This window comes from Paramormyrops kingsleyae, chromosome 1 (genome assembly GCF_048594095.1).
Source record: "Paramormyrops kingsleyae isolate MSU_618 chromosome 1, PKINGS_0.4, whole genome shotgun sequence".
NCBI classification, from domain to species: Eukaryota; Metazoa; Chordata; class Actinopteri; order Osteoglossiformes; family Mormyridae; genus Paramormyrops; species Paramormyrops kingsleyae.
The window spans coordinates 11261052-11283190 of NC_132797.1; the positions used below are offsets into that span (position 1 = coordinate 11261052).

Genomic DNA, 22139 nt, shown 5'->3' on the forward strand with positions numbered 1-22139 from the left:
AGAGACAGGGAGGGGGGTTGAGAGAGAGAGAGAGGGAGAGGGAGGGAGGTGTGGGGACCAGCGCTGTAGGAGCATATAGATGAGTGTGGGAGTACTTGATAAAGAGAATTCTATCAGGCAGCCAGGCAGCGCCTGCTCTCTCTCTCCCTCTCTCTCTCCCTCGCTCTCTCTCTCTCCCTTTCTCACACACACACACGCACACACACACACTCCGCGCGGGAAGCAGGAGCAACAGCTGAGCCCTCGCCACCGTCGCTGTCGCCGCTCCGCCATGGCCACACAGCGACCCGCCGGAGCCTGAGGGACCCAAGCCGTCGCCGGGCCGCTGGGGCATCCTCCGCTCCTCCTCGGCCCTCTCCGCCTCCCTCCGTGGGCTTTTTTATTTCCCCCCTCCCTCCCTTCCCTCGTGTTTATTTTTTTTTCCGTCTTGGTCTCGTCACGCGGGTCGCCGCGGTAACCGGGCAAGCTGGCGGGCTCTTTCGACAGCCACTTTGCCAGGAATATGATGTGGCAGTGCCAGCTGTCGCAGCCGGACTGCCGCTGCTACCGCGTGGACGGCTACTCGCTGCTCAAGCGGCTGCCTCTGCATCCCCTCATAGGCCCCCGGTGCCCGGTGCAGTCTGTGGGCCAGTGGCTCGACAACATCGGCCTGGTCCAGTATGAGAACCACCTGCTCGCCAACGGGTTCGACAACGTCCAGTTTATGGTGAGTGTTCCGCCGCCTCGCCGATCCGGCCGTGCTCCATGTCCTCTGCTGCTCGGTCTCAGGCTAGGGGGAGCTGAGTGAGGACCTCTGAATCCCCCCCCCCCCACACACACACAGACAGACACTCACACTCCACCCCCAGCCACGACACATTGAGCCCACGTTCCGGAAACTTTGTCGCATGTGGCGTGTCGCTGCTGTACCCTCCTATGAGACTCACTTAGCTTTCCCTTCCAGCTATGCGACCTTGCCGGTTAGTTAATTAAATCAGAAGATGATCCCATTTAGTTTTCCTCGCCGCAGCCCGTCCCAATTCTGATTAAAGGCTTTCTCTCACGCACTGACACCTGTAGGTAGACCCTTTTTCATGGAATAGGTGTGTTTCCAACAGCCTCTGTCCATGAACACGCATGTGTTTGTGTGGCGGGATTCGGGGCGAAACGGCATGTTTTCCAGAGGTTCTGTGTGTGATTTATCGCAAACCCCGTGCGTCTGTGTCTGCAGTATAACCTGGTGGTCCTGCACACTGGGCCGAGGCAGCCTTGCACGCCTCGCACGCCTGTGCACGAGCTCTGGCCACCCGCCTGTAGTGCATTGTCAGGGACGTGTGCGTCTCCATTGTGGTGAGATAATTACCCAGACTTCTCCGTGGAGCCACATCGGAGGCATCGGAACGGGGCTGGTGCGTACGCACCGAGATTCCTCGCTGTGCGGAGTGTAGCGCCACCCAGCTTTACGCGCCGGTATGAATACTTCAGAGTCAGCAACAGGTGCAAGGAATGTGTGTATGTGTGTGTCTGTCATTTTTATATTGCTGGCTGTTAATGATTTCAAGTAGGAGCGGTGTGTGTTTCTCTGTGTGTGTGCAGTTGACGTATATGCATTAAGGGCACTTGTATGTTTTTCTGGGTGACGCATAGACGGCGCTGAGACAGGTAGCTTTATGTAAGTGATGTGTGTATGTGTGTGTCGGTAGGAAGGGCAGGCATTTTGTGTTTCTGTGTTTGATAAACTGCAGCAGCTTGTTAGGGCTTCAGAGGGGCACTTGAGGAAGGCTGGAGTACAGCTGGCAATGTCGCGCATGGGACTGGATGTGATGTCAGGGCAGGTACAGTCACCACGGGCAACGGGGCAGGTGTATGTCTGTGGTTCGCTGCCCGAAGTGGGAGGCTTCCTCATGCACGGTGAGGCTACGAGTGTGGGCTGTTGTCACGGATACGCAGCATCACCACGTGCTGTGTCCAATGGGAAGGCGATGAGATGATGGTCCCATTCACTTTGTTTTCGGGGGGGAGGGGTGTCCCAAAACACCTTTCAGTTGCAAGTTGTCTTGAGTAATGCAGTGTGTCGCAGTCCTCTCGGCGTTGGCAGGGTGGCGTAGTGTGGGGGACTGCTGTGAGGGTCTTACGTCGTCATGGAAGTGCGGGATACGCGGGTAGGGGCGGGGGCATGGCTGGACTTGACGATGCCGGCTTGGCATTTGGCGCCCTGCGGGGGCAGCCGTGTGGTTCTGCATTCGTCATGGTGGGGGGAGGCAGGCCCCTCACTGGAATGGGGGGGTCCCTAAGCCTCTGTGGGGGTTGGGGGGGGGGGCTCCTCCCACTCTGAGGATGGTGCGATGCTGCCACTCAGAGCCGTGAAGCCCGGCACCTCGGAGGCACATTGCTGAGGACACACAGCATCCTCTCTCTGCCGCTGTGCCAAGGAGACCTGCTCTGCATAGTGATGCGTGTGACTGTGCACTGCGTGTCTGTGCACTGCGTGACTGTGCACTGCGTGTCTGTGCCTGTCGCCACCCAGAGGTGAATCGACTGTGTGCTTGTGTGGTGTGTGTAACACTGAGGGCTACATGCTCCGTAATGACGCCTCTGAGGATATTTACTGGACCCACTCTGCTGGCTCTTCTCCTCGCGTTGCTATGACCTGCATCTGTCCCTCCGGTTGCCCTGGCAACTGCAGCCTGAGTGGGCCGTTCCATGCGATCTGCAGTGCTGCTCGGCAACCGGACCGAGGGGAAGAGTCAGAGCTCAGCCATTATGCCTGCGTGTGCGTGTGTGAGTGTATGCGAGAGTGTGCGTGTGCGTGTGCGTGTGCTTGTGTGTGCATGCATGAGTGAATCAGTGCGGAGGCTGAGTACCAGGGATAAAGACTCTAACCGTGTTTTAGACAGAAATCTTGTTTGACCCCAGACAGCAGGGCAAGCTGTGCCATTAAGAGCATGACCCCAGAGAGAGCAGAATCCATAATCTGCGCTCAGAGACGATATGCAATCAGGGACAAATTACATATTAATTGGTAAAGAGCTCCATTCTCGCAGGGCAGTGACACGCGGAGGCTGAGCTAGCAGGCCGATGTGTTTCTGGTGTTTTTTGGCAGGACAGGCGAGTGACCCCTTAGCCAGAGCCGGCAGAGAGCTGCCAGAGCTGGTGAGCCCTTGCGTGTGGCCTGGTGACTGGATGGTCAGTCAAGGAGCCCTTTGAGTAAAATCCACCCGCTGTCCCTCATCTGCTTATGGGAACACGAGGGACCATTCTTCCTGCTGCTTTTGTTTTTTAACTTATTTGCAGCTCATGCTCAGGACAGCATATCATGTATGTCTGTGTGTGTATGAGGTGGATTTGATGTGTGTCTGCACTGTAAACTAAAGTACATTGTCAGTGCATTTTAAATGCCTGCCAATCAGTGCATCGGAGTGTAAGCCTGTCATCCCTGTCCATTGTTATTTTTTAAATCTCATCCAAAAATGATGGGTGCTTAGGAAAACTCTGATTTGTCCGCTGTATTTGGTCACCTGACCAAACCCTGCCTCCCCTTTTCCACCTCCTTCCCCCAGACGGAGGCCTGTAGATATTTCTGCCTTCTCTGGTCCTCTTCCTAACAGACTCGGGGGGCTACCACCTCAGGTCCTCTTCCTAACAGACTCGGGGGGCTACCACCTCAGGTCCTCTTCCTAACAGACTCGGGGGGCTACCACCTCAGATACAGCACAGCTGACTAGTGAATTAGAATATACAACTGGCCAGTGGATTATAATGCGCACCTGGCTAGTAGATTAAAATGTGCATCTGGCCAGTGGATTAAAATGTGCATCTGACCAGTGGATTATAATGCGCACCTGGCTAGTGGATTAAAATGTGCATCTGGCCAGTGGATTAAAATGTGCATCTGACCAGTGGATTAAAATGTGCACCTGGCCAGTGGATTAAAGTGTACACTTGGCTAGTAGATTAAAATGTGCACCTGGCCAGTGGATTAAAGTGTACACTTGGCTAGTAGATTTAAATGTGCATCTGGCCAGTGGATTAAAATGTGCACCTGGCCAGTGGATTAAATTGTGCATCTGGCCAGTGGATTAAAATGTGCACCTGGCCAGTGGATTAAAGTGTACACTTGGCTAGTAGATTAAAATGTGCACCTGGCCAGTGGATTAAAGTGTACACTTGGCTAGTAGATTTAAATGTGCATCTGGCCAGTGGATTAAAATGTGCACCTGGCCAGTGGATTAAAATGTGCACCTGGCCAGTGGATTATAATGCGCACCTGGCCAGTGGATTAAAGTGTACACTTGGCTAGTAGATTAAAATGTGCACCTGGCCAGTGGATTAAAGTGTACACTTGGCTAGTAGATTTAAATGTGCACCTGGCCAGTGGATTAAAGTGTACACTTGGCTAGTAGATTTAAATGTGCACCTGGCCAGTGGATTAAAATGCGCACCTGGCTAGTAGATTAAAATGTGCACCTGGCCAGTGGATTAAAATGCGCACCTGGCTAGTAGATTAAAATGTGCACCTGGCCAGTGGATTAAAATGTGCACCTGGCCAGTGGATTAAAGTGTACACTTGGCTAGTAGATTAAAATGTGCACCTGGCCAGTGGATTAAAGTGTACACTTGGCTAGTAGATTTAAATGTGCACCTGGCCAGTGGATTATAATGCGCACCTGGCCAGTTGATTAAAATGTGCACCTGGCCAGTGGATTATAATGCGCACCTGGCCAGTGGATTAAAATGTGCATCTGGCCAGTGGATTATAATGCACACCTGGCCAGTGGATTAAAGTGTACACCTGGCTAGTAGATTAAAATGCGCACCTGGCCAGTGGATTAAAGTGTACACTTGGCTAGTAGATTAAAATGTGCACCTGGCCAGTGGATTAAAATGCGCACCTGGCTAGTAGATTAAAATGTGCACCTGGCCAGTGGATTAAAATGTGCACCTGGCCAGTGGATTAAAGTGTACACTTGGCTAGTAGATTTAAATGTGCACCTGGCCAGTGGATTATAATGCGCACCTGGCCAGTGGATTAAAATGTGCACCTGGCCAGTGGATTAAAATGTGCACTTGGCTGGTGAATTAGAATAGCATAGCTGGCTAGTGAATTAAAATGCACAATTGGCCAGTAGTTCGGGCAGTTCAAAGAGCCAGTGACTTTACCGGTGTGAGTCTGTAGCCGTCATATTTTGGACGGTCTACGATGCTGCTTCTGAATAGCCTCTGCTTATATTTAGCAGTGGATGATGCAGCTTCCCAGTCCTTGAGTGTCTAAACCACAATAAACACCCTGTTTCTCTATGTTTTCTGGTTGCCACCATGTGACACTCAGTGGACAGCAGTGCTGGTCTCGCTTATCCTGGCACGGCTTGCCGATTCTCTGCCAAGTTAGTCTTGTGTAACTTCATCAGGATGTTGGAGTACTTATGTAAGGTTGTACGTCGGTTAAGCGAGCTTATGCCTGCACCTTGTGTGCCCATAGCGTCACGTATGGCCGTGTGACTGCTGGGGGTTATTTGATGTGGCGTTGTGTACCTGTGCCACAGAGCTGTCTCTGTGTGGTTGCCACATGTCTGTGAAAATGTCTGCTGCTCTGCATAGCTCTGTAGACAGCAATAAGCCGCAAGTTGCCTATGTGCCTCTAGGTTTTCAGTGTTTAAAACAGTGTCTCTACTATTCCTGAGACACATCAGAACAGGCCACTATGACTTACAGTAGATGCTGGGTCTGATTCTGATGGTGCAGGATCCGCTGGCAGGGTCTGATGGTGCAAGATCCGCTGGCTAGGTTTGATGATGCATGATCAGCTAGCTGGGACTGGTGGTGCAGGATCCTTTCACTGAGTATGATGATGCAGGATCTGCTGACTGAGTCTGATGGTGCCGGATCAGATTGCTGCGTCTGATGGTGCAGGATCAGCTTGCTGGGTCTGATGGTGCAGGATCTTCTAGCTGGGTCTGATGGTGCTGGATCCACTTATCAGTGGTGCAATATTGTCATTATTCCATGAGACCTCCTCTGGAGACCCCCATCGCTTACGCCAGACCACAGAGAAGCCCACATTCACATGGACACAATTTCTTTTCTTATTGTGTAACATGGATGATGACTCCATGTTTAAGGATCCACACTTTGTTGTACCTTTCATTAAGGTACCTATTTTGAATTGCTTTAAAAATGCTTCAGATGCACAGCTATATATGTAAAATTTGAAGCAAAGTAAGTCACACTGACATGTTGCTAAGCATCTTAAAATATTGATAAAGAATGACAGAACAAAGCAGTCAGGACTAAAAATAGAGGCTATTGAGAAACAAGGAGAGGAACAAAGAGAAAGAGTAGCTGCCAGTGAGAGATTTAGTCTGGTCTTACAGGGCAGAGCTGGTATCCTCTTCTTGGGGCACCAAGTGGATTATTTGACCACAGAACTTTGGACATTTATAATCTTGTTTCAAAGTGGCAAGCAGTTAGCCTGGATGCAGTGGCCATGCTGCCTCTTACGCTGATTAAGGCCTTCCCTTTGCTTCCATCAGGCTGTAACTGAATACCACTTCAGTTTTTTAATTGGTTTAATTGGCACAAAGAACTGCATTTATAGTTCATACGCAGCTGAATCCTCGGCTAGGTGTAAAAACTAGTGACATAAAATAAGGTTTTAATACTTCTACGCCCACACACATTCTTACCTTGAGATGGTGCCAGGCTGGGACATATTTTACCGCCAATGTGGGAATGTAAAGTAAGTGGGGGGGGGGGGGGTTGTGGGTTCAGTTACGAAGTTTTACAGCATTTTTCTGTGCGTCAGCAACAACAGCAATAACTATAACAGCGACACCGACAATAATAATTATTATCTATATATTATTATTATCTAAACTGGAATATGTTTGTTGGCCTTGAACTTCAGGAGTGCTTAAAACGTAAATTAGATAATGTGAATAAATCAGTGTAACACACTGCTGTTTATACCAGGGTGGTGTGTGTGTGTGTGTGTGTGTGTGTGTGTGTGTGTCCGCAGGCAGTATGTCATTCCTCACGGCAGCTTTGCAGTTTGTTATTTTCGTCTCTCTCCGATTCTTTACCTCCTCCGCCGCTCTACTGCCGCTGATGTAGTTCAGCATTGCCTATGGATTATTTAGTGATACCACACAGTCCTTACCATTAAATCCTAGCCTAATTGCCCGTGGATAAAACCTTAAAGAAACAGCGCTCATATGGATAGTTTATGATTTGTTTTGCCCTCTCTGTCATCGGCAGGGACATATTCTGTTTGTGTTTACCATGAAATGTGTGCTGGGTGAGCTAGAGGCGGCTGGGGAGAGACATTAGCTTCAGTCTGCTTGCTTATTTTATTAGGAACAACATTGATGGACGCTTACAGTGTCCAAGGAAATTAGGCTGGGGGAAATCGAGTTTGGTCGTAGTAATGGCATGACCTGGATATGACCAGCCTGTGGTACTGTCGGGTCTCCAGCGGGCCGCTCTGCTCTGGAAGTAAATCACCCGCTTCCAGCTGGATCCCACCAATCACAGGCTGTGCTTCCCCTTACCATGATGGGAGGTAAAGGAGGTGAGCAGTGATTGGCTGTTCAAACAGGAGTGGGGTCTTAAGGCGGCCTGCTGTGACAGGGAGCCTGGCTGCGAAATCAGGGATTAGCACAGCAGACCTCGAACGCTCTCGCCTGCGAACCAAGGACCTGATCCACCAATACGAGGGGTCCATGTGCATTGTAATTGCTTCCCGTAAGCCACTGGGGGCAGCAAAGAGACACAAATCATTGTGCAAACACACACACACACACAGTCATTAACACAAGCACACCGATCAGGCCTTTCTCCTGGCTGCGACTGAGTGACGCTACGTGGGTGGACTTTGTTTCTCCTCCAGGGCAGCAATGTGGTGGAGGACCAGGACCTGCTGGAGATCGGCATTCTCAATTCTGCACACAGACAGCGCCTCCTTCAGGCCATCCGCCTCCTGCCGCGGGTGAGTGAGACGGTTCGTTGGAAGGGAGGACTGAGATTCTCATCATGCCCTGCCTCATGGATACAGGATGGAGCAGAGTCACTGGCCCAAGCTGAAAGCTGATTGGCCCCTGGAGTGCCCCCTCTCCTGTCACTCACTGATTCCAGACTTACCATTGGCTAATGATGAAGTTGGCCTCTCTGTATGAATTATGTCCCCATTTATGCCCCCCACCTTAAAAAATCCTAGAATCGCCCCTGGTACAGGGGGGTTGGATGGGCCCCGGAAGTGGGAGGTGCACCGTCATCTGTGAGGGTGGTCTGGAAACTCCTGGTTCTTCACTGGGCCATTAACCCACTGGGTCAAAACAAAGAACAAATGAACAAATGGAGTTATAATGGTGGTGTGTGAAAATGTCTGTTTATTAGAGATTTCGCTGTCAATATAAATATTAACTCAGTTTAATATCTTGTGACCCACACTAGGGTTCATGGACAGATTCATGGACAGATTTCAGCATAGTCACACATGAAGTGTCATGAAGTTGTGTTCCTAGGATTTTCCTTTAGCGAATGAGCTTGTCTTTTAGGGATTGACCTCCAGATACCCCTAAATGTAATATTTGAATTCAGCAGCTGCTCTTGCCTGGCTGTACAACTTTTCAAAGGCATTAAAGATGGAACCTGCTCTTCTGTTGTCCTCTCGGCGTGAAACACAGGATCTGTGTTTTCATCTCCTTATCCTCACAGGAGCTATGGTGCAATTAACTTTTTTGAACTGAGAGCAGGGCAGTCAGAGTAGCTAAAGAGAAAGGAGTAAGAGGAACACGGTGGGAGAGAGGGACACTGGGAGAAGTGGGAGGAGAAGAAGAGAGAGGAAGGAAGACAAAGCAAAGATGAGCACAGAGTGGGAGACAGAGAGAAACAGGAAGTGTAACAGAGTAAGAGGAACACAGAGCAAAGCAAAGAGGAACAGCAAGAGAGACAGTGAAACAGGAAGTGAAACACAGAGGAACACGAACACAGAACAAAGCAAAGAGGAACATAATGAGGGAGACAAAGAAACAGGGAGTGAAACACAGAGAGGAAAAGGAACACAACAAACCAAAAAGGAGCACAGAGAGAGACAGCGAGAAAGAAGAAGTGGAATACATAGAGGAACAGGAACACAGAGCAAAGCAAAGAGGAGCAGAGAGAGACAGACAGGCAGAGAAACAGGAAGTGTAAGAGAGAGGAACATGAACTGTAGCACAGAGTGGAAAAAAAACAGAGAACAGCAAAGAGGGGCACAGAGAGGAAGACAAATGGGAAGAGAAAAAGTGGAGAGTACAAACAAACAGGAACAAAAAGAAAAACACAAGAAACAGGAACACAGAGAAATCCATCTGATAAAAATGCTGAAAAACCCATCATCAGTCAGTGGGTGGATAATGGCTCCTAAATTAGAACCTGCATCTATTTATCCCCTTGATCCCAGCAGGCAAAATACTGCAAAGCAATCAGATAAGTTTAAATTACATCCACAAGGCAGGTGTGTTGATGTACTGTGTGAATGAACTGAAGTTTCACACCACTGATGCCAAATTACTATTACATTCAAGATGCTCAGGGGCGTTGTATGTTCTACTGTTAATACATAAACAAGAAAAGGTGACCTACTGCACAAATTAAACCCAGTCTTTATACAAACTCAGCAGCTAGAAGCCAAAAACAGCAAACATAATAGCAACATGGTAACTATGATCCAATAAAAAGTAAGATAAAAATACATATTTTGTGTTAGTATCTAAACATGTAGCTATATACTGAAAATTCAGCCAAGTTCAGGCCCTTTGTGAGGCTCTCCTGATGCAGGATGTGGAGTGACAGGCTCATCTAGCCTGATTGGTGGAATTCGTTGTTCATCCTCCAATGGAAAAAGCCCAATGTGCATGCCTTCCCACAGGTGCGGCCAATCGGCTATGATGGGAACAACCCAACGTCGGTGGCGGAGTGGCTGGAGTCTCTGGAGCTTGGTGACTACACCAAGTCTTTCCTCATCAATGGCTACACCTCAATGGAGTTGGTCAAGAAGATCTGGGAAATTGAGCTCATCAATGTAAGCAGCATCTCCTCTTGTTCCAATCCCGTTTAATATCGCATTGTAATGGAATGCACAAAGTCAGTTAATCCAGTAGAAATGTCTGCCTTGATCATACGAATCTGTGGTTAGTGCCCACACTGTGGTGCAACACTTTGAGCACTGGTGTGCTATGACACCACTTCCTGTTCTTGTTTACGGCATCCTATCCCAGGATCATGAGGTACTTATCTGAAATCATTCTACTGAAAGATAATGTGCAGCCTGAAAGGCCTTCAGGGATTTTAGATACTGGGAATACAGAATGACTTTCCTTTGGACTGAATGAGGATGTGTTTGGGGGGGGGGGGGAGTTTGGAATTTAAATGATCAGATCTTCTGTGGATTACCTTGTGTGGGTCTGAGTGACCGTTTAGTTAAAGGGTATGGAGTTTGATTTCAGCATTTGGTGACGGGGTAAAGGAAATGTTTCATTCATTCATTCATTTTGTCTCCACGCAATACTGGAACGGAGCTGTAGGAATAAAAAAAGCAAAAGGACAGCATAGTAGCAGGAGGTGGGCGGTATGGTAGGCCGCGCTCCCCACCAGCTCACTGCAGTACTGAGAAGAGGGGGCTGCGGGCTCCTTAGCCGCTCACACAGAGATGCTGTACAGGAGATGGTGACCACTAGGGGGCACCAAAAACCACTGCTTTTCAGTACGTATATGCACTGTGCATAGGTCTGCCTAAATGAAGAATCTCTGTGATATGGGATATGAGTGTCTGAACCCTCCTGTTAGCCAATGGCAGAGATTCACTGAGTCCCTATATCTGAACACGGTGTTCAGAAAGTATCAGGGAATCTGAGAATGGAGAGTCCGGTGCAGTTTATTTATATAGCGGGTGCACGGCATTCGCAGCAGAGTCTGATGAAGCCATCAGTGTTAACAATGTTCATACAGCGGACAGGAAATCAGCATGTAATGCCAGTGGCCCCAGTGGCCAATCGTGATGAGCAACCTGATCTGAGCGATTTGAGGGGTCATGTGACAGCCTGAAGGTAAGCAGTGAAACACTGGAGGGCAGAGATCAGAAAATGGATGGATGGATGGGTAGATCAAGGTGGTGAGGACTGGAGGGAGGGGATAACTGGGGGGGTTCTGAATTAGGTACCCCATTCAGCACCCACTGCAGGGGGGGGGGGGGGGTAGTGCCATCAAGTGTTACAGTGCGACTCAATATACCAGTGGGGTCACCTGGATAAGTGACTATTAAGCCCCCACTGTTCTTAATGCCAGCCCCACCTCCCCCCCACCAAAATCGGAAAAGAAGCAGTTGGCATGACAAGCTCCTTATTGTGTCAGGGAACAGAGACACGGCCCCTTATTAAAGCACAGGCTGCTCTCGTCCTTTGGTTCACTGCGTTTGGGGCAAACCGTGAGGCAAATGCATTCACTTCCAATGGAAATACGAAGGGCAGTGCGTAAGTTTAGACTTTAAAGTTGGTCTACTGGGAACACATGGCCGATTTCATTACCGCATTGCCCCCTTGATTGGCAATATTCTTTAGAGGTTAATGAACACACAAATTAATGCAAATTGGAATTTGGGTTCACAGTTGCATTACTGCTTCTTGGCCAGTAGAGGGCTCTGGTGTTCTTTTTGACAGTTTCCACAGGGAACATATTGTGCTTGTGTAGAGAATATCTTACATTACAAATTGATGAAGCCAAAAGTGAGGTTCAAGCACTGAAGTTACTGAGGGATTCACTTTGATTTGAATACTGTGGGGAGCCGGAGATACTGAGCTGTTGTTTTTTCTTCTGCTTCATAAAGCTTTATACGTTCGTCCGTATGGTCTGATGAAAATAGAAAGGTCAGGACATATTTACCGAATTCCCTGAGCGTGCCTGCTAGCAGGGACTTGCTCCCAAATAACCTGTGTGGAGGAATGTGGCTCTTTTAGCCAAGGGGAGGAGAATGATTTTTCAAGCCTGAGCGAGAGGTGCTGGGCAGCCACTGAAGCTCGTTGGAGTGGCGATATTTCCATCTGCAAGGACGTGTGTGTGTTTGCACACAGTGTTTTGTGCTTGAGGTTGCTCTGTGTTTGTGCACTCACCAAGCTAGGATTTCACATCCATGCTGCGTGTTTCTGTATATGACCGCAGTGTGCCGGCCTGTCCCTCTTTGAGTATGAAACATGTTTTTGCAGTAGAACCACACCTCAGGGCAGAAACACATCGTTTCTCATTGAGACATTCCTCTGCAGACACAGGGACTGAGACTGAACTCCAAACTCATTTTTACAGACACACAGCAACTGGAGCCACTGAGACTGAACTCTGAACCCTTTTTTGTAGAGACAGACAGAGCTTTGAGACAGACTGAGATTGAACTCGGAGCCCATTTTATGGAGACATACAGAGACTGGAGACACGAGAGCTGAGAATAAACCGTTTACAGAGACAGACTTAAATTCCAGGTAGAGGTCTAAGTGCCACTGGCTATACTGAAGTCCTGAGAGGGGGAAATGGGATGTGTGAGGAGTGAGTTAAGCCTCATGAACAATGCAACCGATACATGATCAGCGCCTGAGCCGAGCTGTGTGTCATGCTGCCTGTCAGCCTGGACCAGCTGTGCGGCATCGGGTCATGGCACATCGCTCAGCACAACGACCAGTCACTGCCGCTAATACAAGCTGCAGCTAAGTAATAATAGTTCTACTTTTTGATGACCAGTAAGTTGTTGCCATGACAGGTAGTGGTTACTATAGCGACCTGACGTGCGGAGCAGGGTTTTGTCACTGCATAAGACTGGCTCTTCTGAGCCTTTGCGGGGGGGGGGGGAGCATACGTGTGGCCGTGTGTGTGTGTGTGTGTGTTTGTGTGCATGTCAGTGTGAAACTGTGAAACCCGCTGCGGTAACAAAGACTCCGACCATCTGCTGTGTTCCATGTGAGACGGGCGGCGTGAGATTGGGGGGACATGACTGCAGCTCCAAAATCCGAACGGCCCGCTGTAAAAGGCCGGCCTCCCACCCTCACACGTGGTGCTGCTCGAACCCGGACCCGGATGACACGCGCAGAGGGAGACGGGGTCGGGAGCAGACCACTCTCAGGCCTCAACTAGGGATTCTCAGCGCTCACCTCACGCAGTCTGCAGGACAGGCAGATGATGGTGCCCCCTATCTGTTAATGCTGAATTCATATTCAAATGGTTTTATTAGTCTGGAAAATTAAATGTACTGCCATTTCTGTGGAACATTGCAAAAAGAACACCTATATCTAATGTAATAGGTAATACAGTCCTCGTAATAATATAGAGATGGAAAACCAAATCTCTCTCTCTAGCATGTTGGCTCAGACAGGCGTGCTCCAGGCGGTCGCGTGTAACAGATGTGTGTTTCTGAGGGAGCTGCGTCAATCCCAGCCTCCCACCAGTCACCTGACCTGCGTTTGGCCCAGAGACCGTGACTGCCTCTTTCCCCCGGATTCAGGGGCGTAGCCATGGCGACATTGCAGATAAGGTGGCGGTGTTACCATGGCGAGTCCACAGGTGGGATGCGAGGGGATCATCGTGGGGGCTGAGAGAAAAAAAAATGCTGCTCTGTTTGCAGCAGATGCGACCGGGACCAAAATTCACAGTGTGGTGAGGTGCAGAACCAGCCGGGCTTGGGCCTGATGGAGAATAAGGCGGCGTATGTGCAGAGTGATGGGAAATGTGCAGCCAGATTTGACTTTCAGCAGCCGACGGCTCATATCCCAGCACAAAATCCGCAGGATCACGCTGTAGTGCCGCTCTGCTTCCTCTGCAGAAGCTCCTGGCTCTCCAAGAGCAACGCCTCCTCTTCAATGGAGGCTCCTCCAGTGGACATGTGTGTCTGCAATGGGGGAGTATTAATGGGCGGGGGAGGGGGGGGGGGCGCTTAATCTGTGCGTGTCGGCCCGTGCAGAAATGTCGATGTCAGCAGACGCGCTTATAAGCGACACTGCGCCCCCCCGCCCCCCCCCGACTCGCTGCGGTGTTGTGTCCCTAACAAAGGCAGGAGGGGGTTAATGATCCGAGTTCCTCCGCCGCCCGCCAGTTACCTGCGCTGCCGGCAAGCGTGCGAGAGCTTGTCTCTGGATGTGCCCCGAGTCGCCATAGTAACGAGGCGGAGAGCGGGCGGGCGAGTGAGGGAGAGAGAAAGAGAGAGAGAAAGGCAGAGCAGGAGGGAAGGAGGGAGGGAGGAAGGGAGAGAAGAAGAGAGCGTCTGGGCAGGGAGTTGCTCGAGAGGCGAAGGAGGAGACCGGCGATCGGGCCACACTGCAGCACCAGCACCCCGGCGGCAGAACGAGAGGGCAGACCGGGCCGGACCGGAGCGAGCAGGCGCCCGTCCTGTGGGAGGGTGAGTGCAGACCCTATGCACAGCGACCGCAGAGTGTGGGGGGGAGCTGCGGAGCGGGATATTCATGACGGGCTTTTCGCACATGCTCCATGGGATGCATGCTTTCCTGTTCCTCGCTCTCCCAAGGCCCCGTAAGTTGCCTCCCTGCCCAAACGCCTGGCCAACTCTGTTCTCCCCCGTGGCCAAGCACCCTTGGGACCGGGGATCTGGGGGCAGTAATGCCCTCGGTGTCCTGGCCGAGGGGTGAGATGGGGGGGCCACTCTTGGTGAGCTGTAAGACAGTAGCAGGGCGACTGATGGTGCCAAGCGGGTGCCTGAGGAGTCCCCTGGTCCCCCAGGGACACGTGCCGCCCGAACCTGAACCCGCCATGACTGCCCGTGGAGTTTCATTTGCTCTGGCTGTAGTTCTGCATGCGATCTGCTGGTCCCGGTGCCGCCGGATTAAAGCGAATCCTGCATTCCAGCTGAGGCTGTCAAAGTTACACTTCCTGCTGCAGGAAGCACCAGCTCAGTGCCCATATCGGCGCAGCTCCTTCTGTGTCCTGGATCAGCGAGCTTACGGTGAAGCTGTGAAACCTGCTGCTCCGCTGCCGTTTTGTAATATTTAATTTGGTAATTAGCTTGAAGTTTGTTGTGCAACGTGGTTCGTCGTTACGGCTGAAGCTGGAGTTCTGCCCCTAAAAGGAGTTTGTTTGCCGCCGTGATTCGCTTCAGTCAGGGTGCGGTTTGTCTTGGGCCACCGCTTCCAGCGTCTTGGCTCCCCGTTCGCCCCGAGGGCAGTATGAGGTGCATCCCTACCGGGTGGGGCTGGGGAGGTGCGGCGACATAAAGTTGGACAGGTGAGGCACACTGCCCCCTACGGGTTGATAACTGAGTGCCATGCTGTGCTGTCCTTTATGCACAGATGGTCATAATCCAGGGAAACAAATACACACAGACACAGAATTAAGCGCACACACACACACACACACACACACACACACACACATGTCACACACATGGGACTAATATACATGCATGTTTACACCCATTCACAGTACTAAACGCACACACATCATTATACATATACACAGAATACACATTACTACTCACACATACACACATACGTTTATAGCCCTATAGGCCCCTGCTTAACCCTGCCGACTCGCACACACTCCAACACACTCTGTCACACACTCTGTCACACACTCTAACACACTCTGTCACACACTCTCTCTCACACACTGTCATACTGACACACACACACATGCACACTCTCTCACACACACACACATGCACACTCTCTCACACACACTCTGTCACACACTCTGTCACACACACGCAATCACATACCCACACTGGGCTGCACAGCCCTGCCCACTTGCACACCCTCTCTTACACATACACTCTCACGCACTTACTCACACACACACACACACACAGTCACACACTCACTCACACACACACACACAGTCACACACGCATACATGCACTTACACTGGGCTGCATAGCCCTGCCCAATCGCACACACTCTCTCACACACACACTGTCACACACTCTCTCACACACTGTCATACTGACACACACACACATGCACACTCTCTCACACACTCTCTCTCACACACTGTCATACTGACACACACACACATGCACACTCTCTCACACACACACTGTCACACACTCTCTTTCACACACTGTCATACTGACACACACACACATGCACACTCTCTCACACACACACTGTCACACACTCTCTTTCACACACTGTCATACTGACACACACACACATCCACACTCTCTCACACACACACAGGCACACTCTCTCTCACACACTGTCATACTGACACACACACACATCCACACTCTCTCACACACACACATGCACACTCTCTCACACACACTGTCATACTGTCACACACTCTCTCACACACTGTCATACTGACACACACACACATCCACACTCTCTCACACACACACAGGCACACTCTCACACACACACATGCACACTCTCTCACACACACTGTCATACTGTCACACACTCTCTCACACACACTGTCATACTGACACACACACACATCCACACTCTCTCACACACACACATGCACACTCTCTCACACACACACAGGCACACTCTCTCACACACACTGTCATACTGTCACACACTCTCTCTCACACACTGTCATACTGACACACACACACATCCACACTCTCTCACACACACACATGCACACTCTCTCACACAGACACACACAGGCACACTCTCTCTCACACACTGTCATACTGACACACACACATGCACACTCTCTCACACACACACACTGTCACACACTCTCTCTCACACACACACACATGCACACTCTCTCTCACACACTCTCATACTGACACACACACATGCCTTCAGAGGTCCCGGCTTTACCCCCTTGCCCAGGCTGTGCTTTGGCTGACGTCCCTCCCGGCTGCACTTCGGTCCCTGCAGGGAGCTTCCGGGTTCTCCTCTCCTGACCGCGCCGCCGTCTGGCCCCTCTGAGACGTGGCCATCCGCCTGCAGTGCATGCGTAGGAGCCCCGCGCCGCATGTGTGCGTGTGCCGCTCTGCGCCATGGAGTCCCACACGTACAGTGCAGCACGGCACCGCATCAGCTGGGACGCCCCCTCGCCGTGTCGCCACCGGCCCAGGTTTCCGCAGTTACCTTTCAGCGGAGGCTGACTGCATTCTATGCATAGCGCCAGTGCCCCTCGTGGTTGCTAGGCAACCAGCTTACTCTACACCCCCCCAGCCCCTACCCTCCACCCCAGTTGTTACTAGTTGCCGGTTAAAGATGGATCTGAAGAACCGGTGGGAAATGTGATCCCTGATAACCATCAGCTCATCACTACACATCACCTGTTAACTCGGGTCGTAATCCTGCTGTTTACTACCTGGTCACAGGGTCACAGGAATAAGGCGTAAGATCCACCGGGACACTGTACATAGAAGGGTCTATTATACTGTACATGGAAGGGTCTATTATTATACGGTCAGGCAGTCAGGAACAGTTTCATTAAGGGTGTGAAGTTAGTTGGTGTACAAAAGAAAATAATTCATTAACAAAAATATCCAGGGTTTTCTGCTGTAGGCAGCTCTGCATGCAGCAGGTCGTGGGTCACTGACGATGTCGGGGTCTGCTGCAGAGTGAAAGGCCTCGAGCTTCTGGGGGCTCAGCGGACCGGCGGTGTTCCTCTCTGTGCCTCGTGACTGGGTCATGGGTCGGCATGCGGGAAGCCCTTACAGATATTAACGAAGGGGGGCGGCTGGGGGTGGGCACTTGTCTGCATAGATGCCCAGTGCCCAGGGGGTCGGCCCGGTCCATCGACCCCGATGCGGTAATGTTTTGATTGGACGGTTGACCGAGCCGCTTTCCACTGTCACACGGCGTCGAACCCGAAGAACAGACGCTCAGGGACTGCGGCCCGCCGGTGGCTGGTGTTGGCGGCAATGACATCACTGGGCTTGAACTTCGGTCCGATACTGTGAATGAGGTCATTAAGCTGGTGCCGATCCAAAGGACCCCCACCCACCCAGATCCGAATTCCGGTGGGGGCCTGAGGTCAACATGATGCTGTCAGGACCGGCTCCTCCTCAGCGAGCTTGGTCAGTCCAGGCTGGGGCCCGCAGGTGGGGGTTATGTCAGGGTCTTCGCCAGTGAAGCTCCTTGTTGGTCTATCTGAACATCTCACTGCTTGGTCCTCCACCCACATTCCTGCAAACTCTCTCTTAGATTATCTGCTGATCTTACACACCAGGGACTGTATGTGTTGCGCGTCCCTGGTCCCTGAATCATGTTCCTGGCTGCTCTATTGGGCACCATATGGTGCACAGTGCTCAGCATCTGAACGGCACGTGAGATGTTTACATATATTTATGCTCTGTTACCCAGAGTGACTAGCATGGCCATCCTGCCGGGGTACAGTGATGTCTATCACCCAGGCCAGGACAGAGATGTCCACCAGGGCCAGTTGCATGTCCTGACGGTGACGGTTATCTCGATTGTCATGGTGCCCCCCCCCCCCCCACTCCAGCAATGAGGCTTCACAGTGTCTCTGCTGCCTGTACAGGTTAATCCTGTAAGGGTGGTTATTTCTGCAGGAGTTACAGGCTTTAACAGGGATTATGTCACGGATTGTGAAACATACCTCTGTGCCCCAGGACACGTTAGCCTCGCAGAATCCAGTCACGCCTCATTTTCCGGCAGTATAAATTTTGGATGTGGCTGGACTCAGCTCTGTGATTAGTGCGTAGATTCCTTGTAAATGAAATATGAAGGGGGGCGAATATGTAATGAGACCCCCCTGCAGGACAGACGTGGCAGTGCTGAGCTTCAAAGGCAATTTTAAGGCCTTTCTGTTAAACCTATTCAAATGGATGCAGCACACATGCAAAAGCCAGTCACATGCGCAGACGTGGATTCAGAAACACGTCACAGCAGAGAGCTTCCCAGTTTATCCCACGAGGTACCAAAGCAATTACAACTGTGTGTGTGGTTGTCACCCATCACCCAACGGGCAGCAGGCTTGGCAGGAGAGGAGAGCAGGCAGCCCGTTTGTTTGGAACATCAAACGCGGGCAAAGGACAGAGTTATTTTCTGCCGTTATTGTGTTAAGAGTTGGCACGTTTGGTGTATGTATATGAATCAGGATGGAGGGCTGGGGACAGGATTACAGGGCGGCCTCCCACGGATCTTTGTAGGGACGCTCCTTAGCCAGCTCCTTCTGCTGAGGACTCGAGGAGACTTAGCCTGGACCTCCTCTTGCCTCCTTGACCTCCCCACACATCTCTGCCCGACTGCTCACATTCCACACCATTTTCATCTAAATCAAACGTGCCGTGTCTCCCTCCTCCCTTCTCTCTCTCCATCCCTACCTTCTTCTGTCTCTCTCCCACTCTCCTCTCCTCCCCGACACCCGCCTGCGGTCCCCGCTCCCCGTCAGCGATCCCGCAGCCGTGGCATTCCGCGGTGACATCGCCGCGAGCCGGGAAGTAGGTTAATTACTCGTTCGGCGGCATTTAGACCGTCTCGAAATTAAACGTTGCGGGGATATCGTCCGGATCGCCGCTCTGAGCCGGGAGCCAGATTGGGAGAAAAGGCAGCTGGTGGAGCGAGGAAGAGAGGCAGAGAGGCAGAGAGACAGAGAGGCAGAGAGATAGAGACACAGAGGGACAGAGAGGCAGAGAGACAGAGAGATAGAGACACAAAGAGACAGAGAGGCAGAGGGACAGAGAGGCAGAGAGACAGAGAGGCAGAGAGATAGAGACACAGAGAGACAGAGGGACAGAGAGGCAGAGAGACAGAGAGACAGAGAGGCAGAGAGACAGAGAGGCAGAGAGATAGAGACACAGAGAGACAGAGAGGCAGAGAGATAGAGACACAGAGAGACAGAGAGGCAGAGGGACAGAGAGACAGAGGGACAGAGAGACAGAGAGCGCCCCACAAAGCTGATGTGCGATAGAGCACATTTCACGTCCATTTGAGGGATCCCTACATTTAAAAGTCTCATGCTGGCTGCTTTGATCCTGGCTGTTCAAATGGGGGCCATTTTAATTGTTCATGTATGATGTGCGGAGCAGATAGCAATGGGGTATCTTTCTCTTTTGAAGCTTTTTTGTTGAAGATGTTTTATGTCTTTTTTTATGTAAATGGGCCTTCATCTGAAATCTGCCTCTTAGTCTGTCGTTTTCCCGCCGTTGTCCAGTATCAGATAAGCCACAAACAAGTTTATATGCAGATTCCGTAATAATCCATCCGCAGTACATCACCTAGTCAGCCCTGTTGCCAAATTAGACAGGAAGTGGAAAATGATCCAGCAGAGTTTATTACAGGAGAGGAGGATAATTTCACTGCTCCTCTGAGAGCCCGACACCGTTGTCGGCGTGAACGGCCCTGCGGGCGGCCGTCAGTCTCGTTTCCGTGGAAATCCATCCTTTTGCTTGCCTGCCTGCCCTGCTGCTGTCCCCCTCTCCTCTCCCTCTGTCTGTCCATCCCGCCCGTGTCTGTATCTGTGCATACGTGTCTCTGCCATTCTACGCGCCTGTTTTTACGTCCGTGCGTCTGTCTGCACATCTGCGGGTCTGCCTGCTGCGGCTGGCTCCTCACTCTAATCAGGTAGCTCGGTAATTGGTGCGGGAGTGCAGGAGATGTGGGAGTGATTAGCGTCTGGATGCTACAAAGCTGGAATGCACCCCCAACCCCTCCCCCCCAGGCCCGCTCTGAGGATAATTAAACTCACAGCTATGTGTGAGACGCAGTGTAATTATTGTTCTGCACCCAGAAAGAAGCCCTGTCTCCCTGTCATCTTCCCAGCATGTCGAGCCCAGAGCGGAGACTCTGACGACACCGTCGTCTGTTTGCTTACCAGTCATCTCGCGCACATGATGATTTGCAGTATTTTTGCTGAAAGTAATCTGGTGCCTTCGCTGAATGTGTGAGCAGCCAGGCTGTTGGATGAGTGAACCCACACCCTTCTGGCGTTTGACCTGCGGCATAGCTCCCCTTGATGATGTCATGTGTGTCCACAGAGGTTTTCACCACCCTGAACGTGCCCTGCTGAGTTCAAGCGTGCTGGGGACACAAGATGGATGGCTTTCTGGCTCATGTACTCACAGACACACACACACACCACCGATACAGCACTGCATCCTGTCACTTCCTAGTGTGTTAGCCACATGCTAGCAGCTCCATCCATCCATCATCTGCTGTGATCCAAGTTAGCTTTAGAATTGAGTGCTTGGAGCAAATCAGTCGATCAGTTATGTTTTGATGTCGGAGAAAGGTACAGATGACTGGGCTTTTTCACTGTTGTATTTCCTCTCTGGAACTCCTTTACCGTGCCTCCTTCCCGTCTCCCCCCCCAGCTCTCTCTGCTGTCCTAGTCTTCTGTGTAAGAAGCCATCTTTCTTCCATCCTCAGGTGTTGAAGATCAGCTTGCTTGGACACCGAAAGCGTATCCTGGCATCCCTTGGAGACCGTCTCCACGACGACCCACCTCAGAAACCGCCCCGAGCCATCTCCCTGAGAGTAAGTGAGCTGTCCGGAGGCCCGCGTTCACGCCCTCCTACCATTGGCTGTTACTAATCTGTAGGGCATCTGCATTTCCTCCTCATGGGCTGGGGCAATGTCGCAAAGCTAGGGGCAATTCTAGGATTTTTTAAGACTAAGGGAATAAGATGGGCTATAATTCATACACCAGCCTTATCAATAGCCAATGGTATGCTTTGAATCGGTGAGTGACGGACGGACGTGGGGGGGGGGGGGGTTCCAAGGGCTAATCAGGTTTTAGCTGAGGCCAGTGGCCACGCCGCTGTGCACACCCGACTGCTGTCTGGCTCAGGAAGGACTTCCATGCGTGGTTAGTCCATGATGCCGGTCACTGGTGTGTGTGACAGCCTTCCTGCATGAGGAGGCCCAGCTGACTGGCAATGAGCTCCTTTGACGCGCCTCTGCATTCAGCATGCGTGTGGGAATGCAGTGCGCTGTCTTGATCCAGCGGGGGTGTCTGTGAAGCAGTGAGGGCTGGGGGGGGGCGCTCAGGGACTGCAGCAAAAGCAGGGGATGGAGAGCAGAAGAGGCAGACGGGGTGCGAGTGAGCCCCTCTCCCTGCTCCTCGGTGTTAAAGTGGCCTGGATGAGACTGTGGCCGTTAGCTGGCAGCAGGGAGCAGGACTCGCAGCAAACAGATGGGCTGAATTTCCGGGAGGACAGGACAGGGGCAGCAGTCCGGAAGAAGGAGGAGCACGGA

At 51.3% G+C, this 22139-nt stretch overlaps 1 protein-coding gene across 7 annotated transcripts in view; it reads left to right on the forward strand.

The window, feature by feature from the left end:
* anks1b (ankyrin repeat and sterile alpha motif domain containing 1B) overlaps positions 1–22139 on the forward strand; it is a 140538-nt gene that overhangs the window by 107616 nt on the left and 10783 nt on the right. For 6 of the 7 annotated variants that reach the window (XM_023816855.2, XM_023816854.2, XM_072709383.1 and 3 more), the window contains 4 exons: positions 600–706; positions 7865–7963; positions 9887–10039; positions 21312–21419. In XM_023816855.2, the coding sequence (XP_023672623.1) occupies positions 600–706; positions 7865–7963; positions 9887–10039; positions 21312–21419 (467 nt within the window). Of the gene's footprint in view, positions 1–84; positions 707–7864; positions 7964–9886; positions 10040–21311; positions 21420–22139 lie in introns of those variants that run through there. The other variant, XM_072709393.1, reaches the window with a different exon arrangement.